General features: G+C 45.8%; 1 protein-coding gene and 1 long non-coding RNA gene across 3 annotated transcripts; one reads left to right on the top strand and one right to left on the bottom strand.

Annotated features, from left to right (window-relative positions):
• The first annotated feature begins 43 nt into the window (after positions 1-43).
• LOC309370346 lies at positions 44-18,448 on the top strand. Of its 2 annotated transcripts, XR_014168522.1 has the most exons (5): positions 44-181; positions 5,686-5,752; positions 16,480-16,655; positions 17,138-17,297; positions 18,311-18,448. It is a non-coding gene; the product is annotated as an uncharacterized lncRNA (long non-coding RNA). The 2 variants fall into 2 exon arrangements; XR_014168521.1 differs by lacking the exon at positions 5,686-5,752.
• RRP12 (ribosomal RNA processing 12 homolog) lies at positions 3,918-24,728 on the bottom strand. The gene is made up of 34 exons (XM_081911962.1): positions 24,519-24,728; positions 23,639-23,880; positions 22,405-22,488; positions 21,430-21,506; positions 20,541-20,646; positions 19,970-20,086; positions 19,563-19,701; positions 19,288-19,415; positions 18,874-18,972; positions 18,571-18,662; positions 18,370-18,481; positions 17,753-17,853; positions 17,546-17,660; positions 17,118-17,260; positions 16,467-16,588; positions 15,809-15,873; positions 15,524-15,686; positions 15,088-15,242; positions 13,522-13,589; positions 12,695-12,788; positions 11,759-11,917; positions 11,537-11,617; positions 10,556-10,661; positions 9,492-9,599; positions 8,954-9,111; positions 8,491-8,582; positions 7,922-8,080; positions 7,562-7,734; positions 7,322-7,435; positions 6,335-6,384; positions 6,017-6,095; positions 5,340-5,407; positions 4,789-4,868; positions 3,918-4,390 (listed from the first exon to the last, which is right to left on the bottom strand). The coding sequence occupies exons 1-34, from the start codon at positions 24,655-24,657 to the stop codon at positions 4,288-4,290; spliced, it is 3,891 nt and encodes a 1,296-aa protein (XP_081768088.1). The 5' UTR covers positions 24,658-24,728; the 3' UTR covers positions 3,918-4,287.
• Between the last annotated feature and the right edge of the window lie 523 nt (positions 24,729-25,251).

Below are 25,251 nucleotides of genomic sequence, written 5' to 3'. Positions count from 1 at the left end.
ACGACCGTCAGGCCTGGAAGCGCCGTTGAAAACCGAGGAGAGGGGAGGAGAAATACCCCACAAAGACAAGAGGGCGGGGAGAGCAAACCCAGAATGGGGCTTTAAGCTTTCTGGGGCTTGTAGTCTTCTCGGCGACATTTCCAACGCCTTCTTGACAGCTACGGTGTTATGCTGTGACCTAGTAGGCGAAAGGAGGCGCTTTCAGCCCTTACAAGCAACAGCTCTCTCCCCCCGTCCCTCGTATATTTCCTGCGCCCTTAACGAAATAAGTAGTAGTTGTCGGCATGGCAGGGAGATGCAGAGCTGGTGTGGCAAAAGGTCCACTTGTGTGAGAGCTCTCTGCCCTTCCAAGTTGGTAGGTGTCCTAATAAGGTTGCCAACTAATCATTAAAATAAGCAGGCCAGGACTGCTCTTGCACCTTCCCTAGTAAGTTGAGACACAGAAATAGGCTGAGAAAGCACAACTACAGGGACCAGTTCAACAAATTTGTATTCTACCAGAATTATGGTCTTTCCCCCAAAAGCTGAATATATTTTAAAACTGTGCAGTGCAAACCTAGTGCTATTTGCACTATAAAAAGGGGTAGAGGTTCCCCGCCCCCAAGTTATTACAACTCCACATCAGCTAGCTATAACAAAATAGCACAAATTAATTTGATTTCAAATGCCTGGGGAAGGGAAAATTTGTTTTTGTTGAATGCATTTGCACAGGATGTAACTGTTAAATGTCAAAAAAATTACTATGTGCTGCTAGTCAAGGCCTACTGAAGACTCATCTTTTACCCAAATATTAGAATTAAAATAGTGTAAACTGATGTGCTTGTTTCTGTAATGCCACTGGAACTATTCCAGAGTTAGTAGTTTTATCTTTATAGTATAGCTTTTAGGATTAAATCTTCATAAAATCATAGAATTATAGAGTTGGAAGGAACCCAGAGAATCATCTAGTTCAACCCCCTGCAATACAGAGATCTCAATTAAAGCATCCATTACAAGCATCTACAAAAGGAGGAATTCTCTCCTCAGCCCTCACACCAAATCTGCCTGGCTCTGTATTGTCTCAAATACAAATGTAGCCCTTCACGGCCTAGGACCCTCGTACCTACGGGACCGCCTCTCCTGGTATGCCCCACGGAGAACCTCAAGGTCCATAAATAACAACACCCTAGTGAAGTGTTTCCCAACCTTTTTTGGGCAAAGGCACACTTGTTTCATGAAAAAAATCTCGAGGCACACCACCATGCCAGATGGGGAAAGGTCACTTTTTACTTATGTAAAAAAAAATAAAAAAATAGTAACAGCATAGAAGGTAGAGAAGGTAGGACTCGAACCAGTGGATTCACGTTACAATAAAGATTTTGACTAAACATGGGAAAGAACTTTCCGCTGGTAAGGGCTGTTCAACAGGGGAATGGTCTCCCTCGGGAGGTTTTTCCCTTCTTGGAGGTTTTTAAGCAGAGGTGGGATGTCTGTCTGCCATGGATGCTATGGCTGAGATTCCTGCACTGCAGGGGTTGTACAGTACTGGATAGCCCTGGGGATCCCTTCCAACTCTACGATTCTATTAGGATCCCTTTTATAAAAGAGAGAACTTTAATGGCACGGCCATTATTTATTTCGGCTTCTCCCAACGGGGCCACGAAGGATCAGAAAAGCTGAAGAAGAGACCCTTCCTCAGAGGAGGCGGGAGACCACCGGACCCACCGAGGAGGGGAATCCGGCCGCCTTTCCCTCCAGAGCTTCGCCTTTTGCCCCGGCCAAATTGCACCGAGGGCGCCTTGCGGGCTCTGCGTGGCTTCAGGCGGAGCCTAGGAGCCACTTCCCAGCCTGGAGGGCAGGCTGTACGCGGACCCCGCCACTCTCGGGGCGCGACCCAGACCCGGCTGCCTTCCACGGCCAGCAGAGGTAGGCCGCCGGCTTCTAACCCGGCGGAACTGGGGCGTCCCGGGCGCAGCGCCGCGCTCCCCGCTCCTCCCGCCCCCTTCTCCCGGGTGCCCCCTCCCTCCTTTGTTCTCCGGAGCCCCGCCTCCCCCTCTGCCCCAGCTCGCCTATTGGCTCACGCAGCCGCCACTCAGGTGGGGGCCCGCTTTGGCCCCGCTCCCCGGCCGCCGAGAGAGAGTGGGAGCGTGCGGGGCGGGGCTGGGCGGCCGGGCGTCTCCTTCCCTGCGCTGCTTCGGCCGCGTCTGCAGCCGCCGCGGGACCAGGCGGGAGGCCAGTCATGCCCAGACACTGCCAGCCGCTCGGAAGGAGCCGTCGCTCCGCCGGGCAGCGCCTGCCTGCGCGCCCCTCGCTCCCTGCGCCGAGGGTGGCGGGGGCGCCGGGCGCAAGGCAGCGCCGGGGCTGCTGGGCAAGCGGCAGATGCTGATGCAGTTTGGGGAATTCCTGTCACAGGGAGCAAGGCAGAAGCGGATGACGGGGCACGTTCCCCGGGGGAGCGGGGCCGGAGGATTAGCCCGACTCGCCCGCCTCCCTCCCACACGTCCGGCGGCACACTAGTGTGCCGCGGAACACCGGTTGGGAAACACTGCCCTAGTGGTCCCAGGCCCTAAGGAAGTTAGATTGGCTTCAACCAGAGCCAGGGCCTTTTAAACTCTGGCTCCAGCCTGGTGGAACGCTTTGCCTCATGAGACCAGGGCCCTGCAGGATCTGATTTCTTTCCGCAGGGCCTGTAAGACAGAGTTGTTCCGCCTGGCCTTTGGCTTGGAGCCAATTTGATTCCCTCCCTCTCTTTTTCCCCCCTTTCTTTTCCTTCTCCTCCTGCGATGAGGCTACATTTAAAATTTTAATGTTCCATTATTTTAATGTTGTATTTTATTTTTGTTTTTAAGTTGTAATCATTCATCTTGTTTTTATTATTGCTTGTAAGCCGCTCTGAGCTGGGGTGGGCGGGGTATAAATAAAAAATTATTATTATTATTATTATTATTATTATTATTATTATTATTATTATTAAATGAAATGTCACTGTTGCAAGCTAGATATTAAATGGCAACCCCATCCCTGACTCACATGCATCAAAAAATAGTTTGGTGCATTATGGCTTTTGTAGATCTTGTCAACCTTTGAAATAAGAAAGGGTTGGGTGATTATTGCTCTGGTTAGTGACTCATGAACTGCCATGCAAACTTTTGCTGAGGTTTTTTTTCCTGACATCTGCCTTGCAAGTGTACTCATGGTCCACCCTCAGCTTGTAGATAAGGAGATAATGGCTCCTATTGCTTTGTCCCTGCTGCTGCCAATCCAGCAGTTCGAAAGCATACCAGCTTGAGTAGATAAATAGGTACCGCTGTGGTCATGCTGGCCACATCACCCAGAAAAGCTGTCTGCGGACAAACGCTTGCTCTCTTGTCCCAAAAGAGATGAGTATCTAATTTGACTGGACTCAACCGTCCAGGGATATTTTACCTTACCTTTACCTAATCAATGAAGGAAGTTAAGGATGCTCTGTGCTTTGTTAATTAATTAAGACATGTGAGCAGCAGGGGGGGGATTCAAACTCACTGTGTGAAGGGATGTGTGTTGTTGCTGCCTGAGCAACTGGGACTGATTGCAGGAACTATGGAATGATTTTGCATGTGTGTGGGGTGGGCATTCTCTTCATTGTGGATTCACTGGCTCTGTCCCTGTGCATGTGTTCTGACTGGTACACTCCTTGACAGGGATGCATGTAAGCAAGAGAACATACAAAATCAGCACATGGAATTTGGTTCAGAATTTCTCATAGCTTTCTGCCTCTGACTATAATACTATTTTCTAATTTTCACAAGTACCAACCAGTCACATTCCTCATAGAATAAATCCTGAAATGCAGAGAAATGTTAAACTTCCTAGAAAGTTTAGCATAGTTCCCAAAAGCACAACTATGTTGCTAGTTCTGGCAGTTTTCAAGCCGGAAAAAGTAGACAGATGGGGACAGCAGCTTTTACACAACCAACTTCCATTGGTTACATTTATTGCTCAGAAGTTCATTACACTTCTCTCTCTTGCACAAAGTTCAAGGCTAGATGAAGCACACATAGTTGTGCAAAAAAAACCCATGGCAGTAGCATCTGGTGAGAAGAGCCCTACTGCGTAGCTCCATAAATAGTAGAAGGGAGTCTGGGCTAGAATACACATCTTCACCGTTTTTTGGCTGAGAAAAGTATACACTGCAACTGTGTGGAATTAGTGATCTCATTCCACTTCCAAAGAGCAGCTCAGGTTGTGAGGTGGCAGCAACCAGATCCAGAGTCAGGTTGCCTTGACAGGAACTGCACCCTAGAGGAGTTTTGATGGGATCTGTCTCCTTCAGACATGGGGCTGCTTCTTACGATGCCTCTTGCCTGCCTGGGCACCACGTTGGGCCCCCTTCATCAGGCCCTTATACTGTCCCTGAAGTTTTGCGTTTTTCCTGCCAGAAAGAGAGAGAAGAGATTAGAATGAGTACTGCCACAAGCACAGCAAGTACATGTGTAGTTCTCCCATGGAGGCTTTAGGTGCCCTGCTTCTGCAGCAAAAGCAGGTCTGGGATACCAGTGAAAAAGGAAGCTTCAAATCTCAAGAATATCCAGCAGAGTGCTTGAGATAAGAGAACATAGCTGGTTTCAAGCACACACAACTCCATGGCAGCATTTTACAGATAGAGAGAAATCCTGAACAGTGACACTGAGTTGCATCGAGTTAAGTTCTACTCTTAGTAGACCTATTGAAATTAAGGGCCTAAGTTAGTCAAGGCCATTAATTTCAATGTGTCCAAGCAGAACTAACAATGCTCTCCTATGCTCTCCCCACAGCATCCCCATATCATACCTTCTGTTAAGTTTGGCTCTGTTCAGTGGGATGTAGGCATAAGGATCCAGGCGGCCCTTCTTGATATCACCTTTGCCTTTCTGTAGAAACAGAAGGGAATCAATGCTTAGTGACTGGAAGCAAGACATGGAAAAAGGTAGACTTCCACCAAAATGGGCATTCACATCAGCTTTCACAACATCTATCAATGCCTCACATTCAGATCAATTATTCAAAACCGGATCTAGCTTAGAGATACAGAGATTCGTCTTTAAAAGGGAGCCAGCCTGCAGCCCTGTATTTAGGGTGAGAGTTAATAGAATGCAGTACTATGTAGAAGACTGCCATAAGTAAGCCAAGGAAATTTCCTGGTAGGAGACAAGAAATCTGCATTGTCTGTACCAAGACATCTTTTAACATACTTTGAGACTATGAATCTGTACTTGAGTTGCTTGGTAAGTCCAATAAACAAGGCTTCCTATGATGTGGGGAAAGTGGCTCTATACAAATAATCAACTTCTGGGAGTTATGACAATGCCAGGTCCTAACTATTATTCACATCATAATCTTACCTTTGCCTTGTATGCTTGCCTAGGTGCTGCATTCTTGCCAATAGGCCGATGGATTCCAACACCTCCAGCTGTGAAGAACAAACAATAATGGAATAGTTTCTAGGCTTCTCTCAGCTGTACAAAAAGGTTTCTGCCCAGTCCGCCACTGGATTGTAAGCTTCTTGTAGTCAACAACGCTTGAAGTGCAGCGAGCCTGTTTGAAACACTTCCCCCACCACATTATTGTGCTTCAGCAGCACGAGAAAGCATACTGTGGATGGGTATCTGTGTTAAGGTTTAACTGGGAGCAAGACACAGCACTGAGTGGTTTTGTAGGATAAGCACAAAACATTATCCCCTGATTCAGAGGTCCAACTGGACTTGAGTAGAAGTTGGCCATGGTGTGGAACACTCTTCCAGCAGAGATTTGGCAGGTATCCTAGCTTTTGACTTTCAGGCATCTCTCATATGCCAGCAGGCCTATACAGCTGCTTGAAATGATTATTTTGTACTCTTTTTAATGGTGTCTTATGTAAACATTTCATTGTATACCATCCTAAAATTTTCTGAGATGGTGGTATATAAATAACCTTAAGCAGCAGCATCTCATTCTCTTTCCCTTCCCTATTACAGGGATATGTATCCAATGTGATAAGGCAGCTAAGTCCACACCACCAGCCCAGAAAAAAAGCACTTACCCTTATACTGTGGTTTTGCATCAGTGCCCAGCTCCTCATCATCTGCTTCTTCCCGGAATCTGCGCTTCTGAGCCTTTTTCTGCAACAGAATTTCCAAGCATCAGCACTTGCTACATGAATTAGGCTTCTCACTAGGGTTTCCAAGGCCGTCTCCCTTTCCTGCATTATCTGCTTGGTAACAAGAACTGTATTTGACAGTCAAGCTCAGTTCCCCTTTGATTTCAGCAAGCAAGTCACCTTGGCAACTGTGTGGGCCTTTAAAGAAAATGCTTGAAATTCCTATTCCCCCCCCCCTCCTGCCCGTCTCTCAGTACTTACACTTCGGATCCCGACTTCCTGCATAAGATCTGCCATCTCTTCATCCACTCCTGTAACAGAGAACAAAAATCAGCGCGAGAACAATACATAAAACATCTTTGTAAAATCTTTTGCATTTATAGTTAAAAGTATGCATTTCAGCTGTTCAATATGTTTTTACACATTGAACTGATAAAACTTTAATCAGAAGCAAACACCAAAGTGTTCAAAGGAGCTTACTCCCAGAAGGGTATGGACAGGACTGCAATCATGCCACAAGCACACCAGAACACTCTTTGTGCTTCATTTTTGTAATAATCCACACACATTTTGGTTGCTGTTTTTTATTACCAGGAAACAATGTAAGTTATGTTAACATTTAACAGCTGGTAAGCCCTGAGCAACATATTTTAGATGTTCCCTAAGATATTTGGAGGAGGTGCTGCTGATTTGTGTTGCATCCTAAGGCACCAACTCCATTTGGCACTAACTCCATCCTACGGCACTAACTTCCATTACATGGAAGAGTGCTTTCTCTGTGGTGGCACCTACATTGTATTGTATGTTTTACTGGACTGCTTTATGTTTCCAGTAAATTATTATATTATTACATCATAATTATTTAATTATTTTAATGGAAGGGCAGTATAAAAATAGTTTGAAGTAAATACATGTTTAAGCACATTATAATTTTATGTGAAGACAGTGAACGGTCTTAATTTGAAAGGGCTAAAAGTGTCAAAAGCCCTGGAGTGAATCACATGTTGAAAGTAAAACAAATAAATCACATGTTCACCAGCCTACATGAAGCCCAAGTTATCTAACTTCAAACAATTCCATCAAACAGTATCGGGATCAAAAAACGTATACAATATTGATACTATCATAGTGGAACTGGACTTCACAGCTGGTTAACATAAACTATTGCTTGGATACCAAGCCCAGTCATAGTTTGTAGACCACTGATGGCCAGTTTTCAGCTGAATACATTAGACCATCCACCAGTACCTTTAGCCCCTTCTTCTTCCTCCTCCTCCTCTTCACATATAATGAGACGGCCATCAGCTGATACCTTGAAGTCATGGCTGATTTTAGCAGCCTGGCCCGTGCCTGGTTTGGTAGCTGCATAAAAGAAGATCACAAAAGACTTACAAGGAGATAGGACAGCCCCTTTATCTCAGCATAAATGATCTCCCACTTTCCCCAAACTGAAAAGGCAGATTGTGCCACTGTCAAACTGCTCCTTACCCAGAACCCTTTGGGCCACATTAGGGTCCAAGAAGTTGAGGGGCTCATCGCCTTCTCCCTCCTTAAGCCAAGCCTGGCTTTGTTGCCGTAGCACTTTCCTGGTTTCTTTTCCTTTGTGCTGCTTGATGTCATCTTCAAGATCAGAGTCCGAGTCTGCCAGGACCTCCTCCATACTGTAAACAAGAAGGCAAGAGGCAATGCAAGTAGTACTTACTGAGGGTGCAGAGGAACATAAAGAGCACTTCACCTTCTAACGCACTTGCCATGGCAGACACCCCTCCTGCTCTAGCCTTAAAACACTGTAGCTTTTAGGTTCAACAATGGCATGACATGAAGACAAGACCAGCACTACATCAATACCTCTCCCCCACGAGTCTTTGCGATGGTCCTCCTTCTTCTACAGAAGTGGCTGCTGCCCGTTTCACAGCTTGCCGCTTGCGGTTCCTTGCCTCAGCCTTGCGGATATTCAACAGCACCTTGCGATACGACTCAGGAAGCAAAGCCTGCAATGGCTCAAACCTGGGAAGTAAAGACGGAAGACCAGTGTCACAGAAACCAGTCTCTCGCGTATCCCCCACTACCAGTCATAGAAGTCAGACAGGCATTAGACCAGAGCTTAACCTGTGGCCTTCCAACTGTTGGAACTAAAATTCCAGTTAATCCCAGACCCTTGGCCATATTGGTTAGAGCTAATGTCAGTTGGAGTCCAGCAACATCTGGACTACTCTCAAGTGCTTGGTCATCACTCTCAAGGTTTTGTGTGCATGAAGCTGTATCCAGGATGGCACAGTTCAAGACAAGCACATCTAGGAAGCAAGTGCTTTGGAGTGAGCAGTGTATGAGCAATGTGATATAGATCTTAGAACTTTTCCTTCCTGAGCATCACGCCACAGGATCTCCCCGGTCCTCCCTCTAACCCCAGAACTTACCCAAATTTGCGGATCATTTTAGAGAGGAGGTTTCGTAGCTTCATGCGGAAATGGCGTCTCATGTCGTCTGTCAATCCTCCTATGGCTTCTAACTGTAAGCAGAGCATAAGCTTTAGAATTTTGATGCCCCCCCCCCAACCACACCTTTCATGAAATAAATTCCCTTGGTTCTCTCTCTCATCCATGTGTGCAAACCTGCCCCCCTCCCTGGGCTTCTACTGCTTCCCAACAGCACAATAAGTGGGACAACACCTCACCAAAGCTGGGGAAAGAGTGGATCATTAATTCCAATATATACCCATGAACTCTTGAGTCAGGAACTAGGCAAGACAACGGGCAGAAATAGGTTCCAACAATTCAGGCACCTTTCTGCGTCACTCCCTTTAAGTTACGCAAACTAAGCTACTCTTATTCCCAGAACCTTCCTTCCTACAGGCTGCCCTAGTGTGTTCCCTCTTCTCACCATGGTCTCCAAGTGCCGACTCAACAGTGCCGTATCCAGGAGCAAGAGAGCGACCTTGAGGAAGCCCAAAGCTGACTTGACGACATCCCGTGTCCGTGAGCCTACCATGAGGCAGACATGCTGCATGAGCTGCTCCAGGGCATCTGACCCAACGTGTTCTGCAGTAGATTAAAGCTAATCTTAGACATACTTCAATTCTTCAGATTCTTTTGAGCGGCAGACAACACAGGGCTCAGATTACTTTCAGCAGGTTTTCTACTGACCAGCAACCCAGCACAGGCCTCACAGTGCTTACAACTGTGTGGTGCTTGGAGCCCCAAGGGCACAAAGCTCTCTGCTCAGGATAGTGAATACAGCCATTCATGTTACCCTTAGACATATTCATTAGCATCCATGCAATAAGCTCAGTTCAAATAGTCTCCAAACTCTGTTTGGTGCCTCCCAACTTTTGGTGTCTGCCAATTGCAGGAGAATTCTGTACTAAACTACTGGGGGTATAAGCATTATCCAGCAAGTTTTTGGCATTCAGATCTCTCACCTTTGAACTCAAAGAGCAAACGGGCAAGAGCAAGCACCGTACAACTGATCATGGTGACTGAACCGGTCAAGCCCGCATAAACCAGGAGGAGATAACGCTGCATTCCATCTGGAGGGAATAAATGCTGGGGGTTATTGCACTGAAACTGCTAAAAGTAAGATACCAACTATACCAACACAAGTGGGATTGGGGCTGAAGAGGCTCCCCCAGAAAATGCCTACAATGATGCAGAAAACCCAATGTGAAGGAAAGGTTTTCAAAAGTGGAACCCAGGCACTATGGAGACAATGCTAACATCCAGGTCTCTGAGTTAGCTGGAATATCAGAGACCAAAAAGACAAGAGTGCAGATATCAATAGTAGATAGGCAACATTGGGAAGGGAACAGGCAATAGGCAACAGTTATAAGATACTGAATTAGGAAGGACAGAAAAGCCCCCATGTTCTGACTACTGAAAACCTTTCTTCTGAAAGCAGGAACCAATCTGAAATGTTAAATATGTTCTCCTTTATACAGTCCAAGGGTGGAAGACTGGCATATTCAAAGCCTCAGGCTGGGCTAAGTGAATCCTGCATTTCTTTAATTAGTGTGGAATTTAATATCAGATGCCAAATTTAAAATTCTAGTACTTATGATTCAAGGATAATCTGAAAAATGTGTAGGCATTGCCTGATGAGATCTCTGAAACAGGAGATTAAGGAGGATTTCTAGTAGTCAGGTGGTTAGACTTCAGTACCCTGCATAGATTGCCCTTTGCTAAACAGAATTACACAAAAAAATCAATATGTAGAGATTTTCAGTTTGCACAAAGTTCATCCAGGTCTCAATTCAGCAATTAAATGCAAAATTTGGCTAATTTGGCAAAACTCAGAAGAGGTTATATGGACCAGTGATAAGAGGAGAGTTGAGTAAAATTACTGGAATAAATGAAGCAGAGATGGAAAGCAATGTAAGGTAGTCAAAAATAGAAGGGGTATACATAGGAGCCAACACAGCATTTGACACAGGGCAGAAAAGTCCATCTCTTTTTGGTAACAGCCCAATGTGGCCAAACCAGGACTCACCGTTTGGTGTCGGGCCAAAGCGCAGGAAAGCATGACCAATCTCTACAAGCAAGTTGTAAGCGTTCTTGCGGGCACCCACTGACACCTCCTTGGTGCAGAGTATGACCTAAATACAAAGGTACCTGTCATCACCCCATACCACCTCTGCCTCCCAGTTTTCAACAGCACTGTATTATCAGCATCAGCTTTCAGAGAGAACTGAAATATAAGCCATTGGTCTAAAATGTATTACCAAATCAGAGCTCCAGCCAATCTATGACTTTCCCAAGCACAAAAACTACAGTCATCAAGTTGACCTATAATCTTTTTAAATGTGTGACAACAGACAAAACACTTTCAGCAGTAGGGAACTTCTTCTTCTGAGGATTTCACAAAGGCAGTAGCTATCTAATCCAGATTCAAGGAGAGAGAAAACATTTCTAGTTCGTTGAAGATGGAGCACTGCAGAGCAGGCAGGTCAGAAACTGGCAGTAACTTTCAACTGTCAGGGACTAAGACAAAACTGCATAAGCCCTGCCTGTCGGAGGAAGTGGGAGCAGCAACCCACTACAGGGTATCATCCTCCACAGATGGGAGAATATATTTATTCCCTCATCGCACGGTAGGAGAAGCAAAATTCCTAATTCTGAATTACAACAGCTTATTCACAGCATGAGAACAAGATGTTTGTAATGCAAAAGAAACAAGGCAAGCAAGGAATGAGAGAAGATTTCCATGCTGCATAGCTACACTTGCCAAAGGGCTTGAGTTTGTTTGCAGCAGGTAGGAGAGGATAAAATTCCATTTATGGGCCAGAAAGATGTGGGGATTCAGAATATAGTGGAACTTGTACCATAACTTGGCTCTGTTTGGAGATGAAGATTTAGCTCCGTGCATGCTCCCACCTCTAGCCCCAGAAGTACTATTTCTCCCCATCTTCTGCGGGCACAAATGCCCACCTACTTTCCCCATTCCTTGCCTGCCACTGCCTTTTCTGCTCACCTCTGGCACCAGGGCAGTAACGAAGTCCTCATGCTCCACTGCGAGCTGCTTGACAACATGGAATAGGCACTTCAAACGGGGCTGGGAACAAAGAATGGGAGTGTGGAGTTAGAGACAGGCAGGGACAGCGATCTCTTATTTCTATCACCACCCGTGCTTCAGCACCCTACCCACCACAGGGGGGAAAGCAACAAGTGTCTTCTCCCCAGACACCTTCCTTACCCTCTTGGCAGGTGAAGTGGCACTGGGCAAAGAGCCTAGCAGGGCACTCTGTAACTCCTCCAGATGACTTCTAACAAAGTTTTGACAGGCAGGCCTGTCAGAGGCACATATTTCCTCCAGCACCCGATAAGCCTTCTTCTGTATCCTGTGGTCTTTGTTCTAGGATGATTATACCAGACAAATTAGTTAGCACAAACAAACTGCATGCACACAAGAACAGAGGCTCTCAGCCTGCACAATATGGAAGTTGGGGGAAGAGTATTCCAGAAACCAGGTAGAGGCCACATCTATAGAATCATAGAATTACAAAGTTAGAAGGGACCTGAGGACCAACTATTTAGATATTTTAGTTGCATAGGAGCTGAATATCTGTCAGTGGTTTCCATGTGGTTAAGAGACTGTTTAAATGTCACAAGCGTATGGAATGTGAGGGACAATTACATGAGTCTTTTGCACAGAATCAGCATCAGTTGGATCATCTGAACATTCTCTTTGCTACACAGAAAATGTTCAAGGATAAGCAGCTCCCACACAGCTGGGAAAACACCTAGGAGGTTACCCCTGTGGCCAAGAAGATGCAAGGATAGGCACTCAACATGAAACAAAGACCATAGGGTTGCCCAAAGCAGACAGCTAGGTTATTATCTGATTATGCCTGACCAGGATAGCAATGGATCATAGACAAACATGCCCTACTGATTCCACACAACTTTGGGAGCAGAAGCCAAGTAATATGGATAAGGTCAAACAACTCTGCAGCCTCCTTCTGAACAGATTAAGACACTGTTTCCCTAAATGTAATAGCTAAACTGATTTTAAGGATGTCAATATGGCACTCTTAGGAAGAGCAGGGATCATGGTGGTCAAAGCTAGCAGCCCTGGAGCTTGCAATGTGCCACAGCATACACTCCAACAGCCAACTGAAAGGCAGCTCACCTGTAAGGAGGATTGGATGGTGCTATATAGATCATGCAGAGATGGCTCATCTGCATAAGGGGCCATGGCTACAACAAGGTCCAACACAGAAAGCCTGCAACAGGGAAGGCACAGTTAGCAAGCGTGAACACAAAAGCTAATCTTTAGGACTCTGCTTCTCCCTGGGAATAGTACAAAGCCAACCACTTATTAATGCAAACCTACCAGATTCCACAATTACTAGGGCCAGGTGCATCCCACTCTCTCTGCCTTCTCTGACTTGCAGGGAGAGGGGAGCACCTGGGAGGAACAGAGGAAAAAGTCAGGCCTCCAATGAGGTGCTCTGGAGCTTAACAGGAGTGGGGCAGAGAGGGGCTTACTCCACAGAAAGATGAAAACAATACTGATTTACATAGGCCTATGCACATAGGGTTAAACCACTGAGCCTAGGACTTGCTGATCAGAAGGTTGGCAGTTTGAATCCCCGTGACAGGGTGAGCTCCCATTGATCGGTCCCAGCTCCTGCCCACCTAGCAGTTCGAAAGCACGTCAAAGTGCAAGTAGATAAATAGGTACCACTCCGGCGGGAAGGTAAACGGTGATTCCGTGTGCTGCTCTGGTTCGCCAGAAGCGGCTTAGTCATGCTGGCCACATGACCCGGAAGCTGTACGCCGGCTCCCTCGGCCAATAAAGCGAGATGAGTGCCACAACCCCAGAATTACTCACGACTGGACCTAATGGTCAGGGGTCCCTTTACCTTTATGTAACAGAAAAGTGGGTAACCCATCTGAGGATGCTCTTCTCCACTGTATGGAAAAAGAAGGATCCAAACTCTGGGGTGTCCTTACCTAGTGAACTCTGAACTATCAGAGCTGGTCAGTTTTTCACTAGCTTTCTCTAGGAAAGCATGCACCATCTGCAATAGAGACAAAGAGAGTGTCATCCCCAGAGCTTTCCTTTTGCACCACACATACATTGTTATATTTGTATGCTGTCTTTCCATAGTTCAAAACATGCGCAAGGCAGCTCACAGCATGGGAAAACACATAATTACAAACATAACCAAACGCAGTCATAAACAATAAATAAAACATCAAAAAGTACACAAATTGAACAATTTCCACATAAATGCTATTATAAAATCTTTAAAAGGATACAAAAAAAATCAGTATCAATAACAGTAGCACCCTGCCCCAACACAAACCACTGAACTGAGCACCCTCAGTTTTTGTAGGTGTCAGCAGTCAGAGCCCCATTCTCCTAGCCCTAATGGGGAAAGGCCTCCCCCCCATGTTTGAGATCCACCCAGCTACAGACACCTGCCCCTCTCTCTCTCCTAGCACTGGCAGACCTTAGAGATGTGACCAGCTTGTATCCAGTTGGTCTGAAGCAAGAAGTGCAACCATATTGGATCTGACAAGGCCTACGAGAACTCAACTATAAAACCTCCTGCGTGAACACTTCAGGGTTAAACAATATTTTGATTTGTGCTTTTGGAAGCCATACTAGCAAACACTGCAGTCTTTCAGTTCTCTGCTATGACCTTGAAGAGTGAACATTCCAAAGCGGCAGATGAGAAGCCTTTCTAGCAAAGGGCTTTTCATTTTGAGCTGATAGTCAGTGTTCTGCACATCCACCCATCTGCTTTTATATTAATATGTGGGACTTACAACAGAAAAAGAAAATGTATTTTATGTGTATAGACTGTTGCCCATCGATCCATCCTGTTTTATCACTACAAAAATATATTAATTATATTAAGAGGCTAAAATAAGGAGAATGGCCCTTGTCCGAGGTCCAGCTTCGAGGGCCTTCTGGCAGTTCCCTCCCTGCAAGAAGTGAAGTTTCAGGGAACCAACAGAGGGCCTTCTTGGTAGTGGTGCCAGCCCTGTAGAATACCCTCTCATCAGATATCAAGGAAATAAACAACTATTTGACTTTTAGAAGACATTTGAAAGCAGCCAAGTATAGGGAAGTTTTTAAGGATTGATGTTTTACTGTGGTTTTATAATTTGTTGGAAGCTGTCCAGAGTGGCTGGGGCACCCCAGTCAGATGGACGGCATACAAATTATTATTGTTTATTTTATTTTTATTATTATTATTATTATTATTATTATTATTAGTAGTAGTATTATTCCTAGCAACGTTGTTCACTTATAGAGCTGGCCCACATGAGGTGAATGATATTGCTATTACAATCTATTACTCACCCTTCATTCCAAGGTCCCAGGGCAGGTTACAACAATTAAAACACAATATTTTAAAAAGTTTAAAATAAGCCCTGAAAACCAAGTCTTGAGAATTTGGAAACTAGTAACCCTGCTGGCTTCCCACTTTCTAGAGGAAAGGTGGAATGACAAAGCAAGTGGTGATGATCTCAGAAGTCTGGTCTTGTTCACAGAGCTTTGCTCACCCCTGGCTCCGTCACAGTCAAGTAGGCCCTTATAGTGTCCAACACAGAACGCCGCTGTACGGGGCTTTCGCTGACACCACCCTCCTGGCTATAGGCATTGAATAGAATGGGCAGGAAGTTCTTTGCAAAACGCCCAACTTCAGCACGCTCGGCCTCTGCAAAGAGAAGCAAATATAGAGAATGGATGGAAAGAAAGAAAGAAAGAAAGAAAGAAAGAAAGAAAGAAAGAAAGAAAGAAAGAAAGAAAGAAAGATGATGCTGGTGAAGCATGCTTCAAAATGTTGGAATCGGCAGAAGACTCCTGCCAGGCTCTCTACCCCTCTTTCGCCACTCTTGCATCCTCAGCAAGAAGCAGAACTAGCACAGAAACAGCTCCAGCCACAGTGACTTGGCTAGAGTAAACTGAGCAAGGGTCACTTCCACAGACAGATCTTACCTGTTTGACAGCCTTTGTTAATTAGCCTGCGCAAAGCTTGGCACACAACGAGCCGCAGATCAGGGCGATCGCTGATGGCCATGCCCAAAGTACGTGCCAGTCCTTTGAAGGAGGATACCACATCGGTAGGCTGGCTGCAGAAACCAGGCAGAAGGGTCCAGATCTGAAAGACAGAGAAAGGGGCATTGTTACAAACCACAGTTACTCTCCAAACCTTTTAATCACAGGGTCCCAGTCCTAAATGCATAAAACACGCAAAGCAAAACTGTTGAGGTGCTGCCTCACCTGCCACTGCAGTGTATCGTAGATCTTGGCTTCTAAGTTCCGTTTAGCCTCGTCAAGCTCTGTGGCTGGAGAAAGGAAAGAGAGAGGTCTGTGACTGTAGCTTAGTATATATGAAGAAGTTAACCTAAGGGGGAAATCAATGCACTCTGCCTGTAGGACACCTGGAGTTTGCACATTATACAAAATCTCATGAAATTAACAGGCAACTGCTGTCATGATGCACTCCATACAATAGATAACCCATATATTTGTGCAGATCTAACCCGTATCCAAAGCCACAATTGGTGCAGACCCAAAGGATGAATTTCTGCTTGCTGAATGCAAACAGTACTGGTATGCAGCAATCAACTATAACTAAATCCCAAGACAGAGACTTCAAATGTGGAGCTTTAACATCTGTATTTTTTTCACTCTGTATGCCCAAATACCCCAAATCTGGTACTTGCTGAAGGGTAGGGGAAATCTCATTAGAAGCTGGATTTTGTTTTGGGATGTCTAGTATGGTAGATTTTCTGATGGATTCTCCAGGCGGAATGTACCACAGCTCTACTGCAATCTTAAACCCTAGAGATGGAGCTGTTGTTGTGCTCTTTCAAGGTCCAACACTCAGGTCTGCTGGTATGTGCTCATGGTCTTGCCCATCTACACTGTCAGTTACCTCTGTGCTTTAGAGTGGCAGCCAGTGGCAGGAAGTAACTGGAGAAGAAGGCAAGGGGTGCATCTCGGATACTGTCTCGGAGTACAGGAAGGAGCCAGCTACGGGGGAAATCCAGTGTCTCCCTTGTGGAGGAAGCAGAAGAAAGAACAAATGACAAAATTAAGAGGATTGGGGAAGCAATGTACCTGGGTATGTTGGATTTTGGTGCCAATGTACCTTTGTGAGTACTTTCAGCTACAACAATGCCGTAAGATAGTGGAGGTGTGAAAGCCCCAAGTAGTAAACACCCAGCTCAGCCTACAATCCTGTCCAAGAATTTCTGGTCTTGGAGCATCCAACTAAATGGCAAAGGCAGATTCAAATGTGATTTTGCTAACCCCTTCTAAACAAGAGTTTGCAACATGCAACAGTATTCCTAATTAATGGAAGAGTATGGGATCCCAACTATTCTTTTCATATGAACCCTGATGCAGATGTCCATTCAGACAGCCACATTTCTATCCTATTCAGGTGGTAGCGAAATCCGATTTGAATCTGCCTATGGCCACTGTTAAAATAGGATGTTGAACTAGATGGCTTGATCCAGCTGGGCTTGTCTTATGGGAAGGTATAGAAACACCAGAAACCCAGAAAGGCAGAGACTATACTCACTCTGTGCCATCAATATCTAGGGGCACAGCCTGTAGAACCACCTCGGGGCCCATAGCGGTCACTGCAGCCCCTAGAGTCTGGTCGAGCAGCACAGTGTGAGGAAAGTGTGGGGAGCCACGCAGGTCAGCTAAGGACTGTAAGCACTGCAGAAAAAAGAAAACGAAAGAGAGCATCACACAAGTAAGCATGTGTTATAAAACAGCCTACCCTCTTATAATGACTCCTATCACTGACTTCTTTATATCCACCATATAACACACATTTATGCATCCACGAATCTCCAGCTCACGATCCTAAGAGCTCTAGAAAAGTTTAGCAACAATGCATCTCAGAAGTTTGCAGGGCCTCAGTGTCCAAATGTTCTTTTGCCATGGGGATCCCTTCTTGTCTCTTAGGGAACAGGGCTGTCACCACAGAAACCCCTTTACCTTACACATGGCGAGATGGCACTGATGCCCACACACTTCAAAGAAAGTCTTCAGAACCTGCAACACGGAGGCCCATGCCGCATGGAATCGGTATGTCAAGCCCTCTTCCACTGCCCTACAAGGAGAAAAGCAAATAGTTATTCAACACGCAGCCTTTCAAAACCAGGATTCTGACCTCTTTCCCTCAACCCGCTGGGCCACTTCTACCTGAACATCTTGCAGACGTGAGCAGCCGGTCCAGAGGGGGTGGCAGAGGAAACCAGCCCCAGCTCTGCCATGTGGGGGGCCACACATTCATTGAGCAAGACCTACAACAAGAGACAAACACACACAGAGCTTTAGCACTAGCCCACTCTCCTTACAGCAGGGGTGGGCAAAGTCCAGCATGTGTCCCAATTGGGCCCACAAGGCAGTTTTCCTCAAACCATGCCCTCTTACCCACATGGTGACATAGATGCCAAACAATCAGGAGTATTAAAGTGCTCCAGTTATTCCTTGCCAAGAGAAACTTGTGCTGCCAGGTGACTGGCTATACAGCAAGCCTGCAGTGATGGACTGTGCTAAGGAGTTCCCCACCAGCACAGCCGGTGCCTGCTTTAAGCAGGCTTTCGGTGAGTGCCAATCAGTGCTTGCAGCAAGATGGCTGTAGGTCCAAGTATCCTGTTACATCACGGGTTCTCTGTAGGTGTCTATTCACAAACAGGACTTTTGGGGAGAGTGGGGCTGCTTACTTTCACTGAAATGCCAAACAAATCTTTATTTCAGCAGCACACAATTCTTGACAGCCCTACATGGTACACTTGGGAGAAAAGATGGGGCAGTACCTTTAGGGTTTGAGCAGCAGCCGCCGCCACCTGTGTGTGAGGAGAAAGGAAGCAGTTCATTGCCGCACTGAAGAGGCGGGAAAGGTGAGCCCAGCACAGATCCCACTGCAGCCTAGAGAATGGAGAGACCTTTTGTTATGGACCAGCTGGGGAGTAGACCCAACACCACCCATCCATCTTCCCCACTGCTCTCCTCCTTACTTTGCCAGATTGACATGTGCCCGCTCCATGACAGATAGCCAGGCCAGCAGAGGCTGCAGGTCATTTTCACTGGGTAAATAGTCATATAGGGCCTGGTAAAGCAGAATAGATAGCGTTATTGGTTGTTTACTGAATCTGCATTGTTTAAAAGTTGTATTGATACTAGCTTGTGAATTGCTTTGAGAAGGGTTTTTGCCTTGAAAAGTAGGATATATATGTACCAAAAGAAATAACTAAATATTTGAACCCCCAGGGCTGGTTATGCACCTCCCACTCATCTAGTCTGACTCTTACAATACTCACCATGATGATCTGGGCATTGAGTTCAGCTGGCAGGCAGGATGGGGGCGGCTGGGCAACGAAGAGGCTGTGGAAAGCTTTCATAGCACATGCTGTCACTAGCTGGGGGTGGAGAGAAGATGTGTAAAATAAGTTCTTTTAAAAGCACCAGATACATTGGCTCCCCCACAAAAGCCAGTGTGCCAAATATGGTGATGGAGTGTACCTCCTAAAGTGACAGGGCAATTTTTTCCCATCCTCAAGAGGGACTTTAGGTACATAGGTAATTCATACCAAGCCCCTATTGGTAACAAACAAAGACTATTCATGCTTTCATTCTTACTGAAGCATGTTGGCTCTCCCCACTGGGCGGTGTTGGCATCGCCAGAGCAGAGGCAGCACCACAGAGCCACTGTTAACCAACAGAAGAAAGCTCACCACATGGCTGAGGGTCATAACTCGAAGAAGGGTCTCGCAGCAAGATTTGACAGATGGGGCAGGCAGGCAGGGCAGCAAGTCACGGAGCAGAGTGAGTACATGAAGAGTGGTTGTGGCCTCTTTGGCACCTGGAAAACCAAAGAGATTTGCACTGCTACCTTCTCCAACACAGTCTATTATTAGAAAACTCACAGCCCAGCCTTCAGGGAGATTTGTCCCAGAGCAGCTTGCAAATATTAATAAAACACAACTCATGAATCTCCCGTCTCCAATACCTCCAGCTTTCTCAATCTCTTGCACGCAGAACTTGGCAGCAGAAGATGCAGCTGGGTGATGCGAGGGAGCCCCATCCCCAAAGAGGAATTCGCTACCTCTCAGGATGGAGCAAACGCCATGCTGAGCAGCCTTGCGAACCTGCAACCGAGGAAAGGGGAGGGAGAGAGGGTGGTGAGCTGGGCTGTACTTCATGCCCAACTCCAAGCAGTTACATACTGGAAATGGGCTACATCTCTTATTACACTTTATTGTTAGCCCCCATGGGCATTCCACATGGAAAAGGTGGGACAAACGTTTAACAGACGAAACAAAAGTGAACGTTACTGTGGCAGCGTTGGGGTGCATGCTGCCAAGTGCAGTGAAACTGACTGGTTTGTGCTGAGCAGGGTAGGTGATGTGAACTCACCTTGGGCTTGACATGGACAGTAAAGCTCAGAATGCCATGAAAAACTTGCATCGTCACAGGGTAATTCCAAGCTACCAGGTTCTGTCTTCGCAGCAATGTAGCTAGGCAGGAGAGCACCTGAAAGGAGACAGATTAAGAATGGCCATAGAGTGCTATCACTATGCCAAGAAACATCCTTCCATATACACGAGTGAGCCCTTAAGCCAGGGGTTCAGTTTAAAATTTCTGATGCATCTGACACCACTACCTACGCCCTTTATCTTTGGGCCTATCAACAGGATTCATTCAACCCAGCACTGCTCCACACACCTTGCTTGTCGGGGTGGTGGGGTGAAAAGCAATAAACCAAGAAGCTATGCAGAATGGCCCCTGACACCGGGACATGCATTTTTTATTTATTTATATTTCATTTCTGCATTATTTCCCATGAAGCATCTCAAAGGGATTTCACAATACAATCACAAGGGCACATCACACTACATAAAGGATTCCATTAACCACAACAGCTGCCCACACACAATATCCAGATGTCCCTCCTGCCCCACAGTTAGTCCTCTCCTGAAACACTTACCCAGCGCAGGGCTGAGGTGGAGTCTCCACAGGCTTGGGAGCCTAAGATCCCCATAAAGGCCTTTGATGTATCAGAGAACTTCTTGATCAGCACAGGACCTGGCACCCTATTTGGGAGTTAAGAGATAGGAGGAGGCATCAATGTTAGGCAAAAACAATAGCGTCATACCTTGGAAGTCGAACGGAATTCATTACAGAAGTCTGTTCAACTTCCAAAATGTTCAGAAACCAAAGTGCAGCTTCTGATTGGCTGCAGGAAGCTCCTGAAGCCAATCGGAAACCACGGAATCCCAGAATGTTTGAAACCAGAACACTCACTTCCGGGTTTCAATCGTCCAGGAGCCAATTTGTTCGGGAGCCAAGGCATTCAAGATCCAAGGTATGACTATATTCCACTACCCTTTGCTTCCAAGGAACTTTACTCTGTTCCAGCTAGGCTTAGTTTGGTAGCACCCTATACTTCTAATCTCCCAGTACATGATCAGGGCTGCATAAAAGATACCAGAAAATGAATGTCTAATAGATTCAGGATTTTTTAGCATTAAGGACAGTTTAAAAGGTCAGGTGCAAAAATTGCTAGGGGACTTTTATTTCAGTAACACATCATATGAATGTGTCAATCAATTAAACAGCAACCCAAAGAGGAAGGATATTTATCTTGGGACTCATTGCCAAAATACAATAAAAAGAGGTCAAGAGTGTAAATGGATTCACAACAGGGCCCAACACATTCAATAGCTACATCCAGATCAGACTTTGTCCGGGAAATAGTCAAGATAGCATTGAAGGTTATGCTTGCATCCTCAATTGTTCTAATCATTTTCTAAAGCATCCTGATGTGGGCCACTGGTCTGGTCCAGAAGTACTTTTCTCATGTTCTTAGAACTCACCTCTTCAACACCAAATTCAGCAGGTAAGCAACAGCAGCCAGGGACTCTGGAGATTCCACAGCTTCCAGAGTAGTCATCTGAGGAGACATAGTATGGTGCAGGAAGTAATCAGAAAGGATGTTGGACTCCCTGGGATTGCATCTTGAAGTCTAACGGAGCACCTTTACGTTATTGGTTTGTTTTTGCTCTCATTATGTTTCCATTATGTACTTTGTGGTTTTATTCTGTATTTTTACGCTACGAACCACCCTGAGATCTTCAGATGAAGGGCAGTATCCAAATTTTAATAATAATAATGGCAACAACAACCTGGCCATATGCTGGCTCATGTGACAATCTTCCCCCACCTCCCATATTGTTATGATAAAATGCAGGATATGCTGCAAGGAGCACCCAATCATAGCACGCCACAACCAGTATATGAGTGTCAGAAATATAGACGAGGGCTGTGTTGTGGGGCTCAATTGTTATCATGAGTTCATTGACTCCCTCTGCGGTTGCTACCATGGGTGGGCTATGGATGCACCATTTTGCAATTTTCTTAGTGGTTTATTTCCCTGTTCCCTAGGCTGAGTGCATATCAAGTGGAGCCTTATCTCACCACCATCACTCCGACTGGTGTTTGGAATTGTTTCATCCAGTGGGATTGGTGTTGGTTGTGCTTACTGAATTTTATGTAAGCTTCCCTGGAAATTTTCCTTGAAGGGCAAGATGTAAACGTAGTAATAAAATAAATAAGTAAAAAGCATGAAGGGAAGCAAGATAAATTGTTCATGCAAATGCTACAAGGTCTTGCCATTATTTGCAAGGTCTTGCCATTACTTCCTGTCTGCTATTTGCCCTAAGACGGTCAAGTCTGTTTGTTTATTGGGATTATTGATGGGTACAGCAGTTGCTGGTAACCACACTCAACTGTACATATCAGTGACCTCCAGGTAGCTCCTGCCTGCCTCATTTCACAGTACTGGTACTTACCAATGCACCAAAATACTCTGTCTCACTCTCCACGCCACCCTGTGCTCGGATCACCTCGGTGACAGCAGCCAATACCGCACATATCTAACAAAGAATCCAAATGTGAGAGTTCAGATTAAAGCCCACCTAATTAATTTAACATTCCCTCAAAACATGCCACCCCAACGCCTACATGTAAGTATTGTTGTCCATCCCTATGAATGCTTCCTGGAGAGACTGAAAACTCCACCACTGATTACTGGTCAGCATGACTTCAACACAGATAAGCAAATAGCTGGAAGAGCAGACCAGCTGTCTATAACCACTGTGCTGGGCTCTTGAGCTGACATGAGAGTAGGAGGGTTGTGTCTGAACTAGAGATCCAGGGAGAAGAGCGGTAGATTGACATCCATTTCACTTGCTCCTTCAATCTGGAGACAGAGGCACAATGCCCACTTTTCTCATTCTTGCAATCTAAGTATGAATTCAAGTTCTGCTTTAAATCTCCAAAACGGCATAGCAATTCTTTCTCCATTTCCCTCAGAACAATGAAGGAATCAAAGTGCCCCCAATATGTAGCAAGAAGCCAGTGGATTCATAATGTGCCTCTGAGGATCCATCTCTTACATTATTACTAGACAGCCATCAACTACAAACTGTTCAATCCTGAATAACAAATATAGTGCACACAGTTCTCAGTTACGAACGGAGAGAGGCAGACTGGCAACTCTTATGAATATGATCACAGTGGTACCTCAGGTTAAGAACTTAATTCGTTCCGGAGGGCTGTTCTTAACCTGAGGTACCACTTTAGATAATTGGGCCTTCCTCCGCCGCCGCCGCACTATTTCTGTTCTCATCCTGAAGCAAAGTTCTTAACCTGAGGTACTATTTCTGGGTTAACGGAGTCTGAAACCTGAAGCGTCTGTAACCCGAGGTACCACTGTATTACTTATTAATATTGTAGCTTTAGGACAGTTAACAATGAGCTAACGACATAACTGCTGCTTTAGTGACACAATGTCAGTTGACTGCTATTACTTCTTTTAGTCTATCACTTTGGTTGCTTGGTGTCCACTTTTCTCTGTTCCTTCTAATGTATTGTTTACCCACTTTCTTCTCTTCTGGCCTCTCTTCCACTCCATCTCCTCTTACAGTCAAAAACTGACTTTTCCCTCTGCGTGCTTCCCCCCAATATTCTATGCCCCCCCCTTTCACTGCCCTTGTGACTTCCTAGGAGTTGGCATTCAATTACCTCCTTGTGAGCCGCAGAGTTGGACTCCCAGAAACGCTGCACTTTACTGAAGGTGAGGCTGGTGCAGTCACTCAGTCCACTCAGGAAGGTGGCTGAAGATTTGTGGGTCTTAGCAGTTTCGGCATTGTCATCCTCCTCCATGCGCAGCTGACTCCCTTCCCCATCCCGTGAGGCAGGCAGGGGTCCTGATGACTGCAGTTCATTGTGCAGTTTCAGAGCATCCACAGTCAGGTTACTGTTTTCTATAAGGGAAAGACAAACCTTCAGTCAACACTGGGGAGGGAACACACTTCATAACGGATTGCTATGAGGTTTCTGTCCATATAAGCCCTACCAAGAGAGTCGCAAATGACAAGCCAAGTTGTTTCCAGGCAATCCAGAAAGGAGATTAATCCACAACAGGCTGGCCATGGCTTTAGATAGCTACTCATTGGCTTGGTATCAAAGTTTGCACAAGTATCCTTCCACAACTATTACTTATTCCAACTTAACCATCAATGAACAAGTACTACAGGCAGCAGTACTTCACCCACAGCAACAAGGGTCGCTGTGGAAAATGAAATGTCACACTTAATAGGAGAAAATATATACTTCTTGTCTTTTGTATTGTGTTATGGGCCACATAAGATGCTGACACTAGCTATATCACACAGGGTGGGTACAGGAACTCATTCATGTCGGACAGTTCCACGGTTTTAACGTTCAATAACGCAGGATAACTAAACAAAGTACATTTCTCCGCGTGAAGAATGCTTTTCTTCAACCCCATGATGCCATAAGCCCTTGTAGCAGATTTCTCTCTCTCTGAATCCCTTCTATTCCGATTCCCCCTCCTTCTATAAGGGCATTCTATTCCCCCACTTATCCTGGCCGCACATACCGGATCGGGGAGCGAGCAAGCGACCCCGGGCAGCCAGGCGGTAGCGTCTCCCCTCCGGGTTACTGTCGCTGCTGTGCCCCTTGCGCCAGCGCTTGAGTTTACTGGCAGAGCCAGAGCGCAGCTTGCCCGAACGCCCCATTCTGAACGGCGCAGGCCACGAGAAACCCCACGTGCAGCTCCTCAGTTCCGCCTTGTTTTCCAAGTACTTCCGGTTATCTGCCTCCGTGCGGAGAATCAACTTCCGCTTTCCCTTCAACGTTGTCCGCCGCTATCCAAAGAGGTAAAGGGGAAAAAATACAACATCCACTTCCGACCCCGTTAATAACCCTCCGTATGCGACGAAAGGGTAGTGGGCGTAAAAGGCCGGGAGTAGAATCTTAATGCTGCCGCAAGTCCTTTATTCACTAGATGAGTCTATTTGTCTGTTATGGCAGCATAAGGTGTTTTCTTTTTTAAAAAAAGGTGGTTAAATTATTCACGAGCGTGGTGAGGATTGATAGCAAAAATTAGATATAAAGTGGATTTCGAATTTGTTTGTTTTTTTAAATTATACTAAGAGTTAAGAACTAGTGTTTCATGCCATACTCGTTGATCCCATTCCTTCTTGACAATTATTCGCAGAAAGGCATGGGTTCCAACTCCATCTCTGCCGCGTATTGGTGTATTGACTACATACCCCCAAATTTAGAATCCCCTCCATACGAGTGCCAACGTTTTGCAATCGTTTTGCAGT

The sequence above is a fragment of the Podarcis melisellensis genome (genome assembly GCF_964234715.1).
Source record: "Podarcis melisellensis genome assembly, chromosome: 5".
NCBI lineage: Eukaryota > Metazoa > Chordata > Lepidosauria > Squamata > Lacertidae > Podarcis > Podarcis melisellensis.
Note: the sequence above shows the minus strand (reverse complement) of the source record. Positions and strands in the feature narration are given on the sequence as shown.